The 20,696-nt window shown below is 38.8% G+C and overlaps 1 protein-coding gene across 1 annotated transcript in view; it reads left to right on the plus strand.

Annotated features, from left to right (window-relative positions):
• LOC122791509 (neoverrucotoxin subunit alpha-like) overlaps positions 1-20,696 on the plus strand; it is a 372,162-nt gene that overhangs the window by 193,803 nt on the left and 157,663 nt on the right. Inside the window, exon 3 of the mRNA XM_044059251.1 lies at positions 102-2,119. Within this exon, the coding sequence (XP_043915186.1) occupies positions 102-1,843 (1,742 nt within the window). The 3' untranslated portion in view covers positions 1,844-2,119. The remainder of the gene's footprint in view (positions 1-101; positions 2,120-20,696) is intronic.

A 20,696-nucleotide genomic window follows, 5' to 3' on the forward strand; every position in this document is an offset into this window, starting at 1 on the left:
AGATATTTCAGACAATACGTTGTCTTATTTTAGTTCTGATTGGCTACCTTAATCAACTGCATTTATGAAAACATTTCAACATGTGCCAATTTTGTTTTAAGGAATTAATCTGCCATGCTGTAATGTAATGCAGAAAAACACTGAAATCACACCTCATCCTAGCACAAAGTTTTGTTTCCTTAAACATAATTCAATAGAGGAAAAAATGTCAGCACTTGATATAGATACTCCACTGAAAGCAAGCTGGTTATCAGGCATGCTGAAGGTACATGGATCAGCAAAGTTTCTAAATGACAGAAATACTTCCCAAAGCCAAGTCCGTGCAACATTGCAGTACAAAACAACTACAAGGTTTGAACAGCTGAAAATGAATATGCAGCATTCAGATGACAGTCATCTACCAGTACATTCAGCAACACATCTGGTCACAGCCATAATGTATGGTGCCCAAACATTCTTTGTGTTTGATAAATACACCCGATCCATGGAACAGAAGGAATGTTTTCTAAAAGACTTACAGAAAGCATTTGAAAATCTGATGTCCACTGGAAAGGAAAGTGGTTGCCAGCCTTCAAATGAGTCTGTAAATACTGACTCACTTCATGGTTTTAACTGCACAGTATATAGTGATATTTTACTGAAAGAAGAGATCATTTGTCAGGAAGCTGCAACAATATTTCCATTACTTCCCAAACTGCTCTTCAGCAAAGAAAATTATGAAGTGCCTATGGTAGTGTGGCTATATCCATTAAGAAATCTTGGCCATTTGGAGGTTCAACGGACCACCCAGATCAGTATTAAATCAGTCCATTGTATTCAGGCCCTTTTTGAAGATTTAAACAGAATTGAAATGCGCTGCAATGACATGATGGAAAATAATATTGTTGTTATGTTTCCAGAGATCAAACATCGGCTCTGTGTATTTAATGAAGGCCTTAGAGAATACAAATTGCTCTTTCAAAATGTTTTAAAGACAGCAGTGTTGTCAGCCCCTCAGTATGGCTCCAGTGAACAGACTTTTGATATTTACCTAGAAAGTAACAGACAGTCTCTGTTCAGCAACTCACTCTTAAATGCTTGGCTTGATTATCAGGAGAGGGAAACTGCTGTTTTGGCTTTCTTTGTTTCTATGCTGCATGCTAAAAAAATCGTAACATCTGAAAAGGATCTGCAGAAAGAAGTTTGGCAAATGCTTACCTGTACAGAACATGTCATTTGTTTTGTATTAACTTCTGTGAGTGAAGAAAACGCATACCTGTCTGATCTCTCCCGCTGTCTTAGGCATGGCAGTGACAGCCTTTCATTTTTAAGAACACAGCCAAAAAATGATCAATGGTTTCTTTCTCAACAATTGGTTGAAGAAATGAAAGCAAAGTGTTGTGCATTTATGAACTTTGAAAGAGATAATATTAGCATGTATAAAGCTACATTTATTGCTGCATCTGTAAACAATAAACGTCACAAGGGTGCTACAATATACTGGTATGAGGGTGGATTTTTGAAGACTGAAGATTTTCAGCCACCAACAAAACCAGAGACGCCATCTGTACACAAAGTAACACACAACAGTGTGACACTCAAGATGCAGCCACCACTATGTGGAAATAAAAATGTTGACATTCATTACATGTATTATTTCAACTCTAAGCAGAATAGATGTGTAAATGGAAATATAGAGGAACAATTATGTACTGTATCGGGATTAGATTCAGGCATAGCCTATACCTTTTGGTATAGAACGACACACCCTGGATTTAGTCCAATGAGTGATACAACATGCATAAGAACTCTTGTAGCCAACCGCATGAACTTTCAGTTACTGAGGTGTGTTCCAATTCTTTGATCATTGCATGGAACCGTCCAAATTCAGTGGCATCTGCATCTCAAATTACAAATTACAATGTTGAATACAGGGAACATATGGCATCACCCAAAGAACATAATCTGGAAATGAAATGGAATGTAAAAAAAATTGCAGGTAATGAATGCAGATGTGAACTGGAGAACTTAAAACCATCGACACTCTATGCAGTCCAGGTGTCTGCCTGCTGTGGAGAAATATCTGGTGAGACTAGTGAAGAAATAACTGTAGCAACGCTAGAAAGCTGCAATATACAAGGTGAGCTTGCCATTTTGCTGTTAAACTTTAAACTGGATTAGAGTGTGATCCATTTTAAATGTAAATGGGATACAGACTTACAGGATCAGTCAGTGAGTATGCACTGATCCAGTCCCACCCACCACAGGTCCCTTTTATTAAATACTTTTGATGAATAAGTACGCTGATCACTTTGCAGTACCAATGCTTATTTTACATAATCAAACAGAAGCATTTATAACTGCACTAGAGTGTACAGGAAACAGTTGGTAATACACAGTATCAGTTTCCCTTTCTATGTGATTTTTTATTGCAAAATATAACAGCATGTATAGAACAACAATAAAAGACAACTTATAATACAACAACTGCTTATAATCATTATAGCAAGTCTGACAAAATAGTCTTACAGGACATTTTAGAGTCATATGCCAGTCCCCCTTTCTTCTGTTATATAGAGTAAACCTGTATTATATAAGGGGAAAGGTTTTGTACAAGTATGGCAGTTTAATATACTATCAAATTTTTATCAATGTCTAAATTTATATGAGTTGTGTAAAATGCATATTTGCTCTTTTTTAAGTCTGCTAAGATGCCTTTAGTGTCTGCCCATTGTTCTTTGGGTGGTCTTCTCAGAATGACTAGGCCTCTTGATCCTCTGCATCTTCCTTTGGGTGGTCTTCCCAGAATGACTAGGCCTCTTGATCCTCTGCATCTTCCTTTGGGTGGTCTTCCCAGAATGACTAGGCCTTTTGATCCTCTACATCTTCCTTTGGGTGGTCTTCTCAGAATGACTAGGCCTCTTGATCCTCTGCATCTTCCTTTGGGTGGTCTTCTCAGAATGACTAGGCCTTTTGATCCTCTACATCTTCCTCTAGCTAAAGCCATCTGAATTATTTCTTAAGGAGCACCTTCCAGTTTCCTACATTATTACAGTGAGGGGTGTGCTAGTAAGATATGACCAATAACTGCAATAGCCAATTGTTTTTGGGTCTGCTCAAGTCTGCCCTATATAAGAAGCCTGCTAGTATCCATGCCTTGGCTTCTAGTGGGATTTCAGTGTGCAATACTCTCTCCGCAACCTTTGCAACAACTTGCCAAACTCTCCTGGCTCCATAACAGGTCCATAGCATGTGATATTAATCTGCTTTTTCTCCTTTGCAAATTCAGCATACATCTGAGGTAGCAAAACCCTTATTAAACACCCTAACTGAGGTCCAGTAGCCTCCATAAATTAATCTTATTTGATGTCCTAACAATCTTGGGAATAGGGGTCAGAGTAGCAGTGCTTCCACTTTCCCCAACTTTCTGAAAAAGTCCCATCATAGTTTCTGAACACAGTCTATGAACTGTTAACATGATTGTCATCTGGCAGAAGATACTGCATCATGCAATATAAAGTGTCCAGGTTCAGCAACAGCTTCTTCCCTCAAGGGGTGAGACTCTTGAAGTTTGCCAGCAATTCAGGGAAGCCAGTCACTGACAAGATATGGGCCAGCCAATGCTTTTGGTGCAATAAATGAGAGGCAGTTAGGATTCTAAACATTAACAACACATAGATGGCAATGAATGTGCAATATTATACTTTCTAGAGCCTCTTATTCATGTGAAAATCACACAGTGCAATAGGAACTTGTGAAATAAGAAATCATTCAGCTGCTGAAAATTATACATAAAGTAAACTGTGGTAATATGTAGTATTACCTGTCTAACGTGAAATGCTGAATACATGTCCATTGTATGCGTTTTTGTGTGTACTGTATGTATATGTTTTCTCAATTTGAGCCTGATACGTGCAATTTCATTTAGACTGCACTTGTGTAGGCTAAATGATAATAATGTTTACTTTGACTTTGAACTGGTTACAGGTCCTTGTACAATACCGTTTGCAATAAATCAGATCTAGATATGATAGCTTGAGTCTTTCAAGGATTCCTCCCTTTTCACCATGTGTATGTGATATTGAAGATAATTGGATACAGTATATTTGTTTAATTATGATTTAGAGAAACCTGATTATTCAAGCCTGATTCAATGAACAAGGTTGGAAGTACACAGCTGATTTGTGTCCATAAACAATAGTACAATACAGGAGTTTTACCCACACACACATTGGGATGGGTTATAAGAGTTATACTTTAAGCTTGTTACCTGAACAGGACCCTGATAATCATATGCCACACACAAAGGATCAGAAAAAAAGAGTAAGTAAATGTTGAAAAATCATATACAATTGCATATGTTTAGTTGCAATGACTGACTGAGTAAAGAATGGTTGGCTCTATACAAACAAATGCACCTTGAATGTATTTAGTTCTAGTATGCATTACAGCATAGTTACTTCCAAGACTGTTACGTGCTATTGTATTTTGTTTTACTCTGGGGAATTTCATACTCGGGTCTCCATCTCAAATGGCCTCGCTCACCTAGACAATGATATATTGAAACACACACACAGGCAGACAGATAAACAGATAGCTAGACAGATAGTACTCACATATATAGGTAAGTAAGTGAATAAATAAAAACTAAATAAACAAAGTCAATCCAAGTAGTGAAAATGAGCATGAAAATCTTGAAATACGAAAGTTGTACTTAACAGTTGCAAATAGTGTGCACAATTAATATTTAAGTGTCTTCCTTGGTGGGGGTCACACCTCATATAACACCTGATGTGGGATGGGGTTATACCCAAACTCTGCTGCACACTAGAGGTAGGTACAGCAGGGGGGTTGTGTAGGCTGTGCCTGATCACATTTAAGGTGTATTTCACAGACAGTAGCTGCTCTCGGGTGCAGCTATTTGAACCAGGCTGATGTGAAATGTATAAAATATATGTGACCATCTTATGTAAATTAGAAGCTCTCCCCACCTTTGAGTGATTCACAGTCACTGCTTGATGTTAATCTCCGCCATGCACATAAGGTATTTTACAAACTAAAGCTATGCCTTTCTCATCTATTTTGCAATCTAATAAGATGCTTGCATTCACTGCCAGATTATCTGTCTCCTATTCTGATGTTCTCATCTCTATTGTGCCAAAACCATGCATCTCTAATGGTGCTTCCTAACAAAGGAGATATAGATATAGGCAAAATATAACCCTTCTGATGTTTGCTGATCAGGAAATATTGGACAAGTTTAGAGTGAAAAGGGACATTGTATAAGTTTTTATGAGTTTTTATGAGTTTGTGTGGCCTAAAAATAAGGATTTGGGGGATGTATGGTGGTCTTATACTTGTGGATACCGAAGTGTATCTAGCCTCACTGTACTTGCCATAAGGACATTGCAAAGACAAACCAGGACATGTCGGGCATTTCACAGGATTTTAAATTGAGGATACCTCTGTGTTTCCTTGGCATACTCTTGTCACATATCGATCAGTATATCTGTTTCCCAATGTCACCAAACTAATACCATGTGTGCCTTCTGTAAGATGACACACTTTTCTGAGGTGCTTGGTGCAATATATTGCACCCATATTCAGGTCTCATCTAGACTGGGTCTATATTAAATCAGTGAATGCTTAAAAAACTGAATACTGATTTATTGACTCCATGTAAGCGAAAGCTTACAATCCCGAACACTCAGAACAGCAATTTTTTTCCAGGGAAAAAAAATCGGTGTTCCACAAAAAAAAAAAAAAAAAAAAAAAACCTTCAAAACATTACATAAAGTATGAGGCTTTGCCCCACACCTCCCAATGTGGGGGGAACTGTGTCCCCCACACCACCCCTACTTAAATATACCAACTCTGAGATCGCACTACAGTGACGAAAACAGCAAAGTAATGCAGGCGGCCAAGCAATTTCTTTCCCAGGGAAAAAAATCGCTTATATGCCGTTTTGCTATTTTGCTGTTTCATGCTTTCAAGTTTGATCAAGATGCATTCGAAGGATTGCATCTTCAATTATATAATAGGGATCCTCTAGACCATGGGGGAGCTGTATGAAAACAAAAATGGATACTATTCCATCAGCTGCATGGCAGTGTGTAATGCAGAGGAATATCATTTCCATTTTTGGAAAACAAGGTCAAGGTACTGCCTCTTCCTGTACGTTGGGATTCATCATAATCACCTAGTTGGTAAGTGCAAGTTATAGTGTTAAAAAACATACATTTATTTAGCCATAGTCTGTTTCAACACCACCCTGTCCCAGGCACAGATATTCCTTGATTGAGTGTTTGGCCTGCTCCAAAGCTATTTCTGTTGCCCAGATGAATTTTGGGGTTCCCTTCAGTATGGCCCTGCTACTGCATGCAGGATGTTTACTACTTGCTACATTCTGCACAGCATGGTCATGCACTGGTCTGGTACATGGCTGCCACAGGCAGGCAATGATATTGAGAGTGCAGCTCCCTTGGTCATTCTTCCCACCAGTGGTGATTGAGACTGTGGCCAGCTGACAACAGCAATCTGGCAACTGCTGTGGCAGTCTTGGACATGGTATATACCTGCACAGGTCAAGAGGCAGTGTCTTGTACAAAACTATGGGCCATGACATTCACTTTATCAAAATGCAAAAAATTCATACCGATCATACGTGATGCATGCAGTGTTACTTGTAGGCTGTGCTGAGTTGTCCATGGAAAACGTACTCTGAACATCAGAATTTTGTCCATATATCAAGAAAAATTAATGTTCCAATAATCTAATATCAGTCACCATTTATACACTGTTGAGACGTTAAGAGCACAATTGCTAGTTATACTGGCAGGTAGTGATTTTGGCATGGATCCAACCTCTTGCCCTTGTCAGCATTAAATTAACTAACATACATGCCCTATATTCAAACAGATGTGAGTGATGTCTGATTGCCTGACTATCAACCACAGGAAGGAGTTAGAGGTTCATTTCCATTCCATATTAAAGCATGTAGAAAAATCTCCAACAATATGGGACAGAAAATTTTTATTCAGATATTATTTGATCCCATTTCTCCCTCAACCATGGATCCCATAATAGACCTTGCCTGACATCTGACCCCATAAAAATAGTAGAAAGAAAGAAAGAAAGGAACTGGTAAAGCTCATCAACTAACGAGCCGATTACGAGGTGCCACTAAACTAAAAAAGTCTTAAAATATTCCTTTTGACTCTCTTGGTACCCAAGAAAATTAAGGATCTTTGGCTTATTCTGGATCTCAGTGGACTAAACTCATTCATCCCCCAAAACCCCTTTGAATGCTCATGGTGCAGTCCGGTTCAAAGGGTGTGCTCCTTTTCATTCAGCCTCACTCTACCCTCAGGGTGTACGTCAAATGTATTTCCGTTTTTGTTGCCCATCTAAGGCTGCAGGGATCCAAAGTGTTTCCCTGGCTTAATGTTCCTCTGACTCAGGCTGCTATTATTTGGCAGGGAGATTCAGCTCAGCCTGTTCTCTTCTCTCACAGTAACAGTAAATACAATGAAGTCTCATCAATGTCCAGTTCAGATGTTTGCCTTTGTGAGGCATTCCTCTTTTGCAATGGCTTGTTAAACCTTCCTACTTTGTCACAATATTGCCCCTCAGAAAGCACTATCTTTGACAGAGTTCCTTTAAACATTTCTAGTAAGGCTGTTGAGCTGATACCAGTACAAGTTTTCATTATCTTTTGTTAGGCTTCACCTTTGGGCTCACTTGTCACAGAATTCTGATTTGTGTACTTTTCACATTTTTGGATATATCCAATAAATCTCCTGACTGGGAACCCTTTTGAACTCCAGATTCCAAAGGCTACAGTCGCGTCTATATCACATAATCAAAGTCTTAAAACATTGAATCTGATATGGTCGAGACCATATCATTGATGTTTTAAAACTTTGAATATGTAAAAAAAACAAAAAATAACTTACCTGAACATTTCAAGCAGGGGGGCAAGCCCCCTGCACACCCCATATGGGGGGCTGTACTCCCCCATACCCCCGCTACTTAAATATGCCAACTCCGAGATCGCACTACAGTGCAGTAAAGGGAAATCTTCCCTTATGGAGATTTTCTTTAAAACGTTCAGTGTTTCAAAACTTCAGTGATATGGTGCCGACCATATCAGTTTCGAAGTTTTAAAACTTTGACAAATCAATATAGACCCCTACAGTCACCATGAACCTCCCTGTCTCTCTGTGACCGGAAGATCTTTGTGTAGCTATTCCAGTTCTATTGCTAGTTAAGGTCATAGCTTCTCAGAGTCATCTCTATCATCTTCTCTGCCTCAAGATCATCTATTCAGAGACAAATGAGTGGAATGACATGATTTTATCATCTAAATAGAACACAGCAGCATGAATCCCTTATCTACTCTTATTCTGACAGTACGCTTGCACATGTTATAACATGGGCCACAGGAAAATTGCAAAACATTTTTATCAAAAATTGCACAAGTTTCTGCAAAAGATACTAGAAAAATTGTAGGCTTTAGTACCCAACCCCATTACACTCTAACAGTTTATATAATATGCTGAAACTTCTAGTAATTACATGGACTAACAGACAGATAACTTCTGAGTAAATGCAATTTCATTTTCAGTTTTCCTTAAATACAGTAAGGAATTAGATTTGCACAATACCTCCTCAAGGCATCTAAACATCTCAAGCAGTACAATACTTGTATCATCAGGCATTTTCTTCAGTACTCCATCCTGAACAGATTATAGCAGATAATTAATGTGTTTGTTTGTTTTGCTGAACAATGAATTTAGAAGTAAATTACTTGAACTGCTGACCTCTCCATCCATAGTACCTTTAACAGTAAATTTTAATTCTAAACACCCTTAAAAGTGACTAATATAAATTCCCAAAAGTTGTGATAAGGGCATCACCTTTATGAAAATGGTTACTGTTAAGGTGCCAACATGTGTTTCTTTGCATTGTATAAGCATTCAGTTTATTCACTTCACTGTGCATGGGATCACTAAATTCATTCCCACTAAATATATTCAGCACATTTGTAAACAGCCAAGTAATTTAAATCTCTTGTATATTTAAACTAACAAATTAACCCACACTGACTCACTTATGTAAATGGGAACATTTTCACCTCCTTTTGTGCCTTCTGTTTGATTTTCTTTGTCACTGAAATGTTCTCTAAATGCTTGTTCATTTAGGATTCATGTAACATATAGCCTATATAATCAAACTAAGGAAAGAATAAATCACAACAATTAAATTCACTTGAGAATTAAATTACCCCGGCCTCCTTACCATATACTGCACCATTTTTTTGTTGATACCCTTTACTAGATTTACTTGAATATGTAAATTGTTTCAAAATTTTAGTAAAAAAGTATAATGTCATGAATTAGAAAAATGTGTACATTTTGTGTGGAACGCAAGAAGAAAATTGCTGATGTTGTATAAAAGTTGAAGGAACAAGTTTCCCATTGGCTTTGGGTATAACATTTTGACTCTAGGTTCAGTTGTTCCTTTGTCAAAGATTATTTGGGTATAACATTTTGACTCTGAGATAAGTGGTTCATCTGTCAACGTTCATTTGTTGGTTACCTCTAAATCCCATTTATGTCAGCTTTCTATTTCTTAACATCACTGAAAATCTTCAAAGCCTTTTTTTTGCATAGAAATTTTTAACTTAGATTCCCTATCAGAGACTCAGTTCTAAATTAGGATATTCACTTTATGTTCTAGATTTTTTTTTCTACCTTTGAGCTCTTTACCTCAAATGATATTGAAATGTTTGTATTGAAAGTATTGAAATATACTGCTTCTACTGTTTGTTTATGTCCACCACAGAACTGTCTGAATTTCAGGTTCCTGTCTATTAAACCTCTTTATTTTGTTTTCCAGCCATCCTTTTATGTCCAAAGTTTATGAACAAACTAATGATATCTGTCATCAATTTACCTGTGTTTATTTTAGCATAATCAAACCATGGACAATATTGTCTCCAATATATATACTGGTATCCATGGACAGCTTCAAATCTATATGGATGAGAAAAAAAGGCCCAAATTGAGAGATAAGGGTCAAAGTGGAGAGATGAAAAGGGTCTGAATAGAGAGATGAAAAAATCAGCAAAAAGAGTGAAGTATTGCCAGAACTGAATTTATCCTCAAGTTTTGATGAATACATTCACAAGGTGGACCCTGTTTTTCACAAATTCTCACCAACATGACACTGATATATAGACTGTAATTTATATATCATGGGGAGAAGTAGGTTAAAAAATACAAAAAGACAGCTGGGTGCATATGACCCAGGATAAAAAAGTGCCCAGTCCTAGTAGGCACACTGGTGCCAGAACTGGAAAAAAATCAAGACATGGAAATATTCCTAAAATGGGGCTAGGCCATGCCCAGGGGGAAGATGCCCCCCTTCCATTATAGAAGGCAGTCCACAAAAATCACAAAAACTGATAGGTCAGAAAAGAGCCATGCAGATGATAGCACAGACTGTTAAGGATAAAAAAGAAATTATGTATTGTTACTGTTATGCAAGAAGCCCAAAACTTTCAGAGAAAAAACATATGGAAAGATTAAGAGAGAAATTAGAGGAAAGAAAAATACTTCCACAAGAAAAACTGTCAGAAGCTACAAATAAAAATTTGTGTTTATTAATATAACAGATCCATGAAAAACACTATATAGAGTAATAAACCTTGTGCTGTTCAGAAAAAGAAGCAACTGAGGAAGTGCAAAAAATTAAAGAACACAATTTAGAGACATTTGAACGGTATAAAAAAGAAATATGGACATGGGAAAGAGAGATCTGATATGGTGCAATATTTATGCAAAGGAGAAAGCCAAATTAATCAACACAAAAATGGCAGCTCCAAAGATATTCAAAGAGAAAAACAGGCAAAGGCATCCAGATATGCAAAACTTCACAAGAAAAAAAATAAGATCACAAAGAGGGAATATAGAACAGAAGAGTAGTAAAGTAAAAGTAAAATTATAGAAGCTGAAGTTATGGAATATTTGTGAAGTGAAGGATTCAGTGTAAAAAGTCTAGCACAGGTTATATCACAGCATGATGGAACAATGAGTCCCCCAAGTATGGAGAAACAAGAGGAGAAGGAGACATCTGAAGAAGAAATATGGACATAGGAAAGACAAAGAGATTTAATGTGGTGTAATATTTATGTAAAGGAGAAAGCAAAACTAATCAATGCAAAAAGAGCAGCACCAAAGATATTTGAAGAGAAATACAGGCAAAGACATTCAGATATGGAACATTTTACAATACAAAAAATAAGAAAACAAAGAGGAAAAGTACAAAAGAGGGTAAGTAATAGAGAAGTTAAAGAAACTGAAACTGAGGTTGTGGATTACCTGCAATGTGAAGGATTCAGTGTAGAAACCTTAACTCAGGCAACAACACAACAGAATAGAGCAATGGACACCTACATTAAGGAGAAAGGAAGCATCTAATCAGTTGACATATGAAGATACTCTAGAGCCTTCCACAGGAAACCAGTTCAAAGGTTCAATTGGTGCTATACAGTGAGGGAAAGAAAAAGAAAATGTGGCAATTTTGACATGGTCAACATTGTGGAGTGATTTATTTATTTATTTATATTTGTTGACCGGGAGTGTCCGAATGGACGTAGGTCCATTTTCAGTGGAGGCCCGGGGAGAAAGGCTCCACAGTTAAAATAAACAGACAGTAGTTACATTGGATTACATAGCGATTAACAATTTACATAGCAATTACTTACATCATATTTACAGATGAAGAACATAGTACATCAGTAGACAACTAGAATCTTTATCTGTGAAGTACGTAACAGACATTAACAAATGTTACAATAAGAAGTTCCAGCTGTATAATAAGTACTAGGCTTATGAGCATCTGATCTTGCTATAATCTAGGTAGTTAGTAGGGTGGAAAGAAAGGTAGTGGTTGGATGGGGTGGGTGATATTAGAGTGGGAGTTGCAAGAGCATAGCCAGCATGTTTTTAGGTGCGCTTTTAGTAAAATTTTGAAGTGGGTGCATGATGGTACGGAGGTAATTGTGGGTGGGAGGGAGTTCCATAATTTGGCTATGGTGCAAGAGAATAGTGCTTCACCAGCAGAGTTATTGGCTTTAGTGATTTTTGTTGCTGGATCTTAGTGGTCTGGTGGTGCGATAGGGTTGGAATGGTTGGTGATAAACCAGTAATTTCCTGTATGAAAGAACATTGGATGACACAGGACAAAACTAAAGAGAACATGACATAGGCTGATGCTCTGGAACTTTCTATAGAATGCCCGCAGGAAATGGAGAACAAAGAAAGTTCAAAAACTAGATGTGAGAAAACCAGATAAAGTGGTTCATGAAAGAAGACAAAAGTAGCATTGATCATTGAAATTGCTACACCCAGTGACTACAGTGTCTTGTGTAGAGAGAAACACAAAAGTTATAAAATATCAGGATTTGCAGGCAGAAATTAGATCAATATGGAAAAAAGATACTCAGCATTGTTGGTAATGGGTAATCCCACATGATATAAACTCCATCATTTTCTAGAATGTTTTGTGGCTCCTGTTTCTAATGCTTTCCAGCTGTTTCAGTATTATAATGTTTGCACAGTCCCCAATGCAACAGTCTTGCCACATTATTCGTTTCAGTATACAGGCCTTCTACCATTAGTGTATCACACCCAGCAAGAAGATGTGTGACTGTTTCCAATTTTATTTTTCAAAACCTGCATTTGTCTGTTTCTCTGACATACTCAATGGACTTTGTAAACCAACATATACATAGTCCACTATCCTGGGCCACCAATATTAACTTTTCATCATTTGGTTTAAATTCTCCTCTCTTTAACCATTTCTGCATTAGACCCTGATTGACATGAGGTTGTTCTGGCAGTTTTCTGTACTTATAACTATATTTATACATTTTCCACATTTCTTGACTTCTCATCTGATCCTTCTTCTTATAGTCTTTCTTTTGTTTTTTTGCAAATTCAGTTGCTGCCTGATTTTTATTGCTTCTGTTTTGACTTCCATTCCCACTTGACACTGATATACTTCTGCTAAACTAAGCAGGGAAATCATCTTAGACTTGTTTTTCTCATAGGTTCATAGGTTCATACTAGGCTATCTGCCCAAGGGCATTTATAAGCCTAGCCCATAGTTTTGTGGCTTACGCCACCCCTTTAGTTTGGAGAAACTATGCCCATTATTTTGCTGTGCCTCTGTCGAGCAGTGACACTGAGGTAACCCCTGGGGTGTATCTGCGATCTCCCATCCATTGGTCAAGATTCCTCTAGAACAAGGCTAGCGAGGTGCTCTGCCTCACATAAACTGGGATTTTGTTCCACAGCATAGGGAGTCTTTGGGTGATGAATCTATCCCTCCAGCACGTCCTATTAATAACCATGTCGAGGTTTAAGTCTCCTGCCCTTGTGGCTCTGAGGGATCTAGATTTTTTGAGATGAAGCATGTTCATCAAATCTAGGTTTGACATGGCCTTGTATGTCAGGCATAGGTCACCTCTGAGCAAGTGGTAAGCAACTGAATATAACTGGAGTTCTTTCAGTCGGGCAGCATAAGACAGATTTTTGAGACCCTTTATCCTTTTGGTGAGGACCTTTTGTGGCCTCTCCAGCTGCTGCAAGTGTCGGGTCAGATACATTCCGAATGGGGCATTGTACTCGATCATTGGTCTGATGAGTGATGAGTATAGGGAGACTATGACTTCCCTTGATCTAGATGTGAATCCCTTCATGATAAGGTGGGCAATGTAGAAGGTCTTCCTAACTACTTTAGCAATATGAGTGTCGAATGAAAGGCTACTGTCAACCTGGGTTCCCAGGTCCCTAATAACTTCTTCTGTGTTCAGGGATTGCCACCTATATGGTAGCTAGGGGTAACCTTATTTTTCCCGAAGGGTATGACTATGCATTTCTTGGCATTTAACTTAAGGCCATGGCTCTGGCACCAGTTATCCGTTTCTGTGAGACCCTTCTGAAGGATATCTGTGTCGGATGTGTTTTCAACTACGGCCCAGTTTGCAGTCATCTGCAAACTTTGTCAGCCATAACCCTCCTGTGTTTGCTTGTACTTCAGAAAAGTAGATGCCAAACAAGAGTGGGCCCAGGACTGAGCCATGTGGGACACCACTTGTGACAGGCTTTGAGTCTGACATGGCGCCAGCAACTCTGACCCTGTGGGTTCTGTCACTCAGCCAGTTTGCAACCCATCTTGTAATGTATGGGTTTACATTTAAGTTGATGAGTTTTTCAATGATACCCGAGTGAGGTATTGTATCAAAAGCCTTCGCCAGGTCTAGGTAGGCTGTATTTACTGCCTTTCCCTCGTCAATGGCCTTGGTGACTGTTTCGAAAAAGTCAACCAAGTTTAGAAGGCATGATCTGCCTTTGACAAAGCCAAACTGGGTTGGATCCAAAGTCTGCAAGTTCCCTATGTCTTTATTTATGAGATCCATCATGATCCTCTCCATGGCTTTGCAGATAAGGCTTGTCAAGCTAATGGGACGGTAATTTCCAGGGTCGGTGGAGGCACCGCCTTTGTGGAGTGGGACCACAGTCGCTGTGCGCCACTCCCTGGGTAAGGATCCGGAGGTGAGACTAAGATTAAACAGCTGTCCTAACTGTGGGTTTAATTCCTCGTTGAGTTCATGGAGCACACAGCCGGGGACACCATCAGGTCCCATGGATGCTGTGTTCTTTGCCTTGGAGAGAGCAATTCTCACCTGGGCGTTAGAGATGTTTGGGGGGGCTACAATCATTTGGTATAGATATCTCTCCTTTTGGAGGGGGAAGGGGGGGAGAAGTTTGCACTGAACCTTTCAGCCAGTATGTTGGCAATGTCTGTAGGGTCAGTAATCTTCACATCATTTTGAACTAATTCTGAGCATATCTGGGAGTTTCCTCCTAGGTTTCTGACATAGCTAAAGAATGCCTTATGGTTGTCTTTAGAGTCCTTAGCTATTTTTTTCTCAAAATTAGCTTTGGATGGTTTTATGAGAGCTCTTAGCTTTTTACTTATAGTGATCAGCGGTGTCTTACCTTTTAAGGATTTTGCTCTATCTTGTAGTAGCTTTCTCCTTTTGTTGTAGAGTTTGTTTATGGCTGGGGTCCACCAGACTGGACGCTTGCCTTTGGTACAAAGAGTCTTTGTTTTGCTTGGGATTGCCTGATCCATGCAGCCCTGCAGGTGCTGGTAGAAGGCATTTGTAAGTGATTCAGCGGTATGAGTAATGTTAACCGCCGGCTTGGGGGCCTTAAAGGAGACCACACTAGTCTTTAGAAGTGTGAAGTCGGCTTTCGAGAAGCTCTTTACTGTGGTCTTTTTCATTTCGGGTGGGGGCGGGATGAGGACCTCCAGCGAGATTAGTTTGTGATCAGATCTCACCAGTGAGGGGTATACTTCCGGCGTTGAACATTGTGCTCCCATGTTCGTGATGATGAGATCGAGTATGTTTTCTCCTCTTGTGGGGATGGTGACTAGTTGTTCCATGGCATTTGAGTTTATGAATTCCAGGAACTTTTGGGCTAGAGTGTTTGGGCTTGAGTAGTGTTCCCAGTCTATATTAGGGTAGTTGAAGTCACCTAGTATGATGGTGTTCGGAGATACATTTATCCCCTCCAGTGTTTTCCGGAAGGCCATGTTTTAAAACTTCCACCATGTTTAGATCTTATGAGATCAGCAGTTATGTATGCAGTCCTATGATTACGAATCTATACATGTAATCAATTTTTGAAAACACCCATACCTCCTTCCGAATGGGGAATATATAATCTCTGTATGTACTGATTTTTGTAAGTTTTCTTGTTTTCCTGTCTAAGTGATCTAATACCTTTTAGGGCCAGGCAATCACCCCCAAACTGTAAGTTAGAACAGGAAGAGCAAATTGGATTATAGCTTGGACTTTGTTCCTAGATGTCAAGGCTGTTTTCAGTATTACTTTTAGTCTTCTAAAATATTCCTTACTAAGTATTATTTGCATTTGTTCACATTTTGTTGTCGATCCTTTATCAGTTCTCAGATATATATATATACTCCCTCTTGCTCAAGTTCTTTTATATCACATTCTTGTCCCAAACTGGTGTTTTCTTGGTGCTGCAGCTTTTGCATATTTATCAAGCCAAATAACATTCTTATATCATCTACACAGTTTTAAGTCATCCACAAGAAGAAGATGAAAAATCTTTATACTTTGTTGTTTTCTGGGAGCCAGATTGTAACTATGGGAGGCTGGCATAATGGTTAAGGTGGTTGCCTTCCAGACACAAGGTGCAGGGTTTGATTCTGACATGGGGTAATTGGCTAGGCTTAAAATGGCCTGTAAGGGCAGTTAGCCTAGTAATGAACTATGAACCTAATCTGTTAAGTAGACAGCTTAATGTGTTAAATGCAAGATAAAAGAACAGAGGTGACAAAAAGTCAGTCTAGAATATCCCACTTTGAATTTTTTCCCCAGGATAATAATTTGTCCTTTATCATGGCTTAGTTGCCAAGTGGTTTGCTACTGTTTTCAATGGTCACTGTAGTATAATTGATCAACATAGGATGTATCTTAAACATTTGTAAGCTGGCAAATGATTTTTAATAGTCTTTCAAATCCATACTTAGATTATTCCCCTTTTTACAGTTCTCCATTATGACTTTAACATCAAATGATCTTTTGATTCATGTGACTTTTGTTGCACTTTTTTTCTGTTGTCATGATTGAGTTTTCTTCTAAATGACTATAAACTCTGCATCAATTCCAGAGTATAGTTTATACATCATCGGAAGGCCAGTCATTGGTCTATAGTATTTAGGACAGCTTGTAGGTTCACTCTTAAGGAGGAGAATCATTTTTCCTACTGTTAACCAGGTTGGCGTCTGCCTGGTATGTGCATGTAAATAGTTGTAACTCATTGTTACAACTTCATGTAACAATGTAACAATGTTAATACTTTCAACTAGAAGTTAGGTACTGGATCTGGGCCTGTTTTTTTTTTTTCATTTAGGAGCTTTTCTTAACTTTGTTTCAATCTCTCTGGCTGTTACTTCATCCCATTTCATATCCTGTACCTTTAAACGTCTTATTCTTTCTTTTACTTCTTCTATCCATTTAGCATCATTGTTATGTTCCACAGGATCTTCATAGATATTTCTCCAAAGTGTGTTTATTTCTTCTTTTGTTGGTGGTGTTTCTATTCCTTTGCCTTGTTTCCCAGGTCTTTATAAGACTTTTTTGCTTATTTTTTCCTTTTCCTTTATATTTGTCTGCATATCTTGTAAGTTTTTCTGCCTGTGCTGATTATTTAGTGTACAACAGATCCTGGTCTGCTTTGATACATTGTGTTGCTTTTATCATGTCTAGCTTTACGGCTAGCAGAGTAAAATGCCTTGTATCTGTTTTTTCAAGGGCTGATTCTACTAGATCAGTGGCCACTTCAACAATGTTTTTTATCATCGCACCCCATAGAGGATACTTGTGTAACTGCAACCTTGACTACCTTTAATACATTTGCATGGCACTCTAAAGTGGACATAAGTTCAATGTTCAGGTCTTCTTCTGGGGCATGTTCCCATGAGACTGACCAAATGGAACATTTTTGCTAGGGATTTGTTTCATATATTGATTGAAGATGGACCTCTTCTTATCAAATAATAAAACTACCAGCTGCTTTAGTGGTGGTGACTATGGCCCAGTTGAGCCAGGTTTGATTACTGGCTTGGATGACTGATGGAGCACCACTGAGGGATGGTGTGTCTGTCTTGGGTGAGAGGCTGTTCATCTATGATACTCCCTTAGCAGAAACATAGTCCAAAGCATGGACTTGCTCTTGGATGTAACTGAGAAGCATGGGAAGTATGCAGGGGGTGGGTAAGGTGTATAAAGAGCCCCTCCCAAGATGACTGCAAAGACAGCTGAGCCTACAGAAGACTCTTAGGATCCTCCACTGGCCCCATTAATACCTGAGCAAGTCCAAGAGGTAGGAGATAAGCTGATAGACTTAGCATGAATGTGGACCACTACAGACCTGGCTGCTTAAATGATGTCCCAAGGGGGATCAAAAATATTTAAAAATAATAATAATAAAACTATTAGTATTCATCATTATGATACAGCTATAAGAAGAACGTCCATCTTCAGTAACATTCCCTCCATCCATTCTGTTCTCTCCTTTGACTTTTCCTTGATGTGAAAGGGGAGTGCAGAGGACAACTTTAAAAAATGTTACCCACCTAGCAGCCAGAATGCCTACATGGTTACACATTATGGACTTTCTTGCTATTTATCTACTGTTATGGTAAGTACTCATAATTTTTGTTTTTCTACAGAAATCAGGTATTCCCTTTTTTCCAAAGTAGATTAAGTTCAGAATGAGCATATTTAGAATGAGAGGGTGTGAGGGAACATACATCGGGGGGAGGGGGGTTGGGAAAATGGTTAATGTCCTTACCTCAGAGATGCAGGGTACAGGGTTTGATTCCAACCCCTGGTTGTTGTCTAGGCTTGTAATAGTCTGCAGACTAATAACCTAGTATTTGCCTATGCACCTATAACCCAACCCATATCCTCAGAGATGCAGGGTACAGGGTTTGATTCCGACCCCTGGTTGTTGTCTAGGCTTGTAATAGTCTGCAGACTAATAGCCTGGGATTTGCCCATGAACCTATAAACCAACTCATATCCTCAGAGATGCAGGGTACAGGGTTTGATTCCGATCCCTGGTTGTTGTCTAGGCTTGTAATAGTCTGCAGACTAATAGCCTGGGATTTGCCTATGAACCTATAAACCAACCCATATCCTCAGAGATGCAGGGTACAGGGTTTGATTCTGATCCCTGGTTGTTGTCTAGGCGTGTAATAGTCTGCAGACTAATAGCCTGGGATTTGCCCATGAACCTAGAAACCAACCCATATCCTCAGAGATGCAGGGTACAGGGTCTGATTCCGATCCCTGGTTGTTGTCTAGGCTTGTAATAGTCTGCAGACTAATAGCCTGGGATTTGCCTATGAACCTAGAAACCAACCCATATCCTCAGAGATGCAGGGTACAGGGTTTGATTCCGACCCCTGGTTGTTGTCTAGGCTTGTAATAGTCTGCAGACTAATAGCCTGGGATTTGCCTATGAACCTATAAACCAACCCTTATCCTCAGAGATGCAGGGTACAGGGTTTGATTCCGACCCCTGGTTGTTGTCTAGGCTTGTAATAGTCTGCAGACTAATAGCCTGGGATTTGCCTATGAACCTATAAACCAACCCATATCCTCAGAGATGCAGGGTACAGGGTTTGATTCCGACCCCTGGTTGTTGTCTAGGCTTGTAATAGTCTGCAGACTAATAGCCTGGGATTTGCCCATGAACCTATAAACCAACCCATATCCTCAGAGATGCAGGGTACAGGGTTTGATTCCGATCCCTGGTTGTTGTCTAGGCTTGTAACAGTCTGCAGACTAATAGCCTGGGATTTGCCTATGAACCTATAAACCAACCCATATCCTCAGAGATGCAGGGTACAGGGTTTGATTCCGACCCCTGGTTGTTGTCTAGGCTTGTAACAGTCTGCAGACTAATAGCCTGGGATTTGCCTATGAACCTATAAACCAACCCATATCCAGAATAAAAACCGAATTTAGCTCTTCTGCTAAAACAAAGTATTATTTTTTCTTTGTTGAATATATAATTTGTGGCAGAAAGGAAATACATCACTGCTTAGGGGTACAAGGCTGATTACCTGACAGAGCCTGTGTGGAGTTTGCATGTTTTTTTCCATATCTGCATCAGTTTTCTACAGGTGCACCATTTTCTTCTCAAATTCCAGAAAATGTGCTGGTTGATTGGTTGTGCAAGATTGTCCATATATATTGTATTTATCTTTGCCTCTATGGCCCCTATGGTCTGCGTCGTGTCTGGCAAGCATGTGTGGAAGAGGACACTTAACCAGTTAACATAATCTTAAATGAATGGATACATATTTGCACTTCCTGCCTTTTAGTAATAAATACATATTTGAATGTGTTAGGTTTTGTTTTTACAGTAATAGTTGCTTTTTGCAAAATTATCAGTTCTTTTTTTTACAGTAAACTGAAATTAAGATAAGAATTCAACTTTAAGGTTAATTTTCTACAGCTCTTTACCTTTTAAAAATTTATGGTTAAGTATATTACTGACAAACAAACTCTCACAACTCAGTTACTTGAAGTATAAAGCATTACTTCCATTTTAGTAACTTCAGTTTACCATTTCAGAATGGATACAACTGCAACATAATGTAGCAGATAATGTAATGTTAAATAACCAAAACTCCATGCACAGACAGAACAGGAACCAAAGATGTAACAAAAAATAAACAGCTTCCAAAAAGTCACCAAAGGAAAGTTTATTATCAAGTCACATTCATTGAACGATAGCTTTCATCCATACATGTGAATTTCATCAGAGCAAAAATACATGCAAGTACCAGCAAGTTTAAAAACCTTTACACGTCATATGATCAGTAAGACCAATCCAAAACTAAAATCAGTTAGAAATAGCACATATTTAATTAAAAGCAATTAGTTGAATCTGGCTGCATGCTTTGTTTAAAGATATAGACATGCATCAATATAGCAATACCCCACGCTTGGGTGTGGATAATGCTGGATTTACCCACGGTTGGTGTGGTTTGGTCACGAGGGCGAAGCCCAAGTGGCCAAACAAAGACAACCG

Source organism: Protopterus annectens, chromosome 17.part0 (genome assembly GCF_019279795.1).
Source record: "Protopterus annectens isolate FY-2018-M chromosome 17.part0, PAN1.0, whole genome shotgun sequence".
NCBI classification, from domain to species: domain Eukaryota; kingdom Metazoa; phylum Chordata; order Ceratodontiformes; family Protopteridae; genus Protopterus; species Protopterus annectens.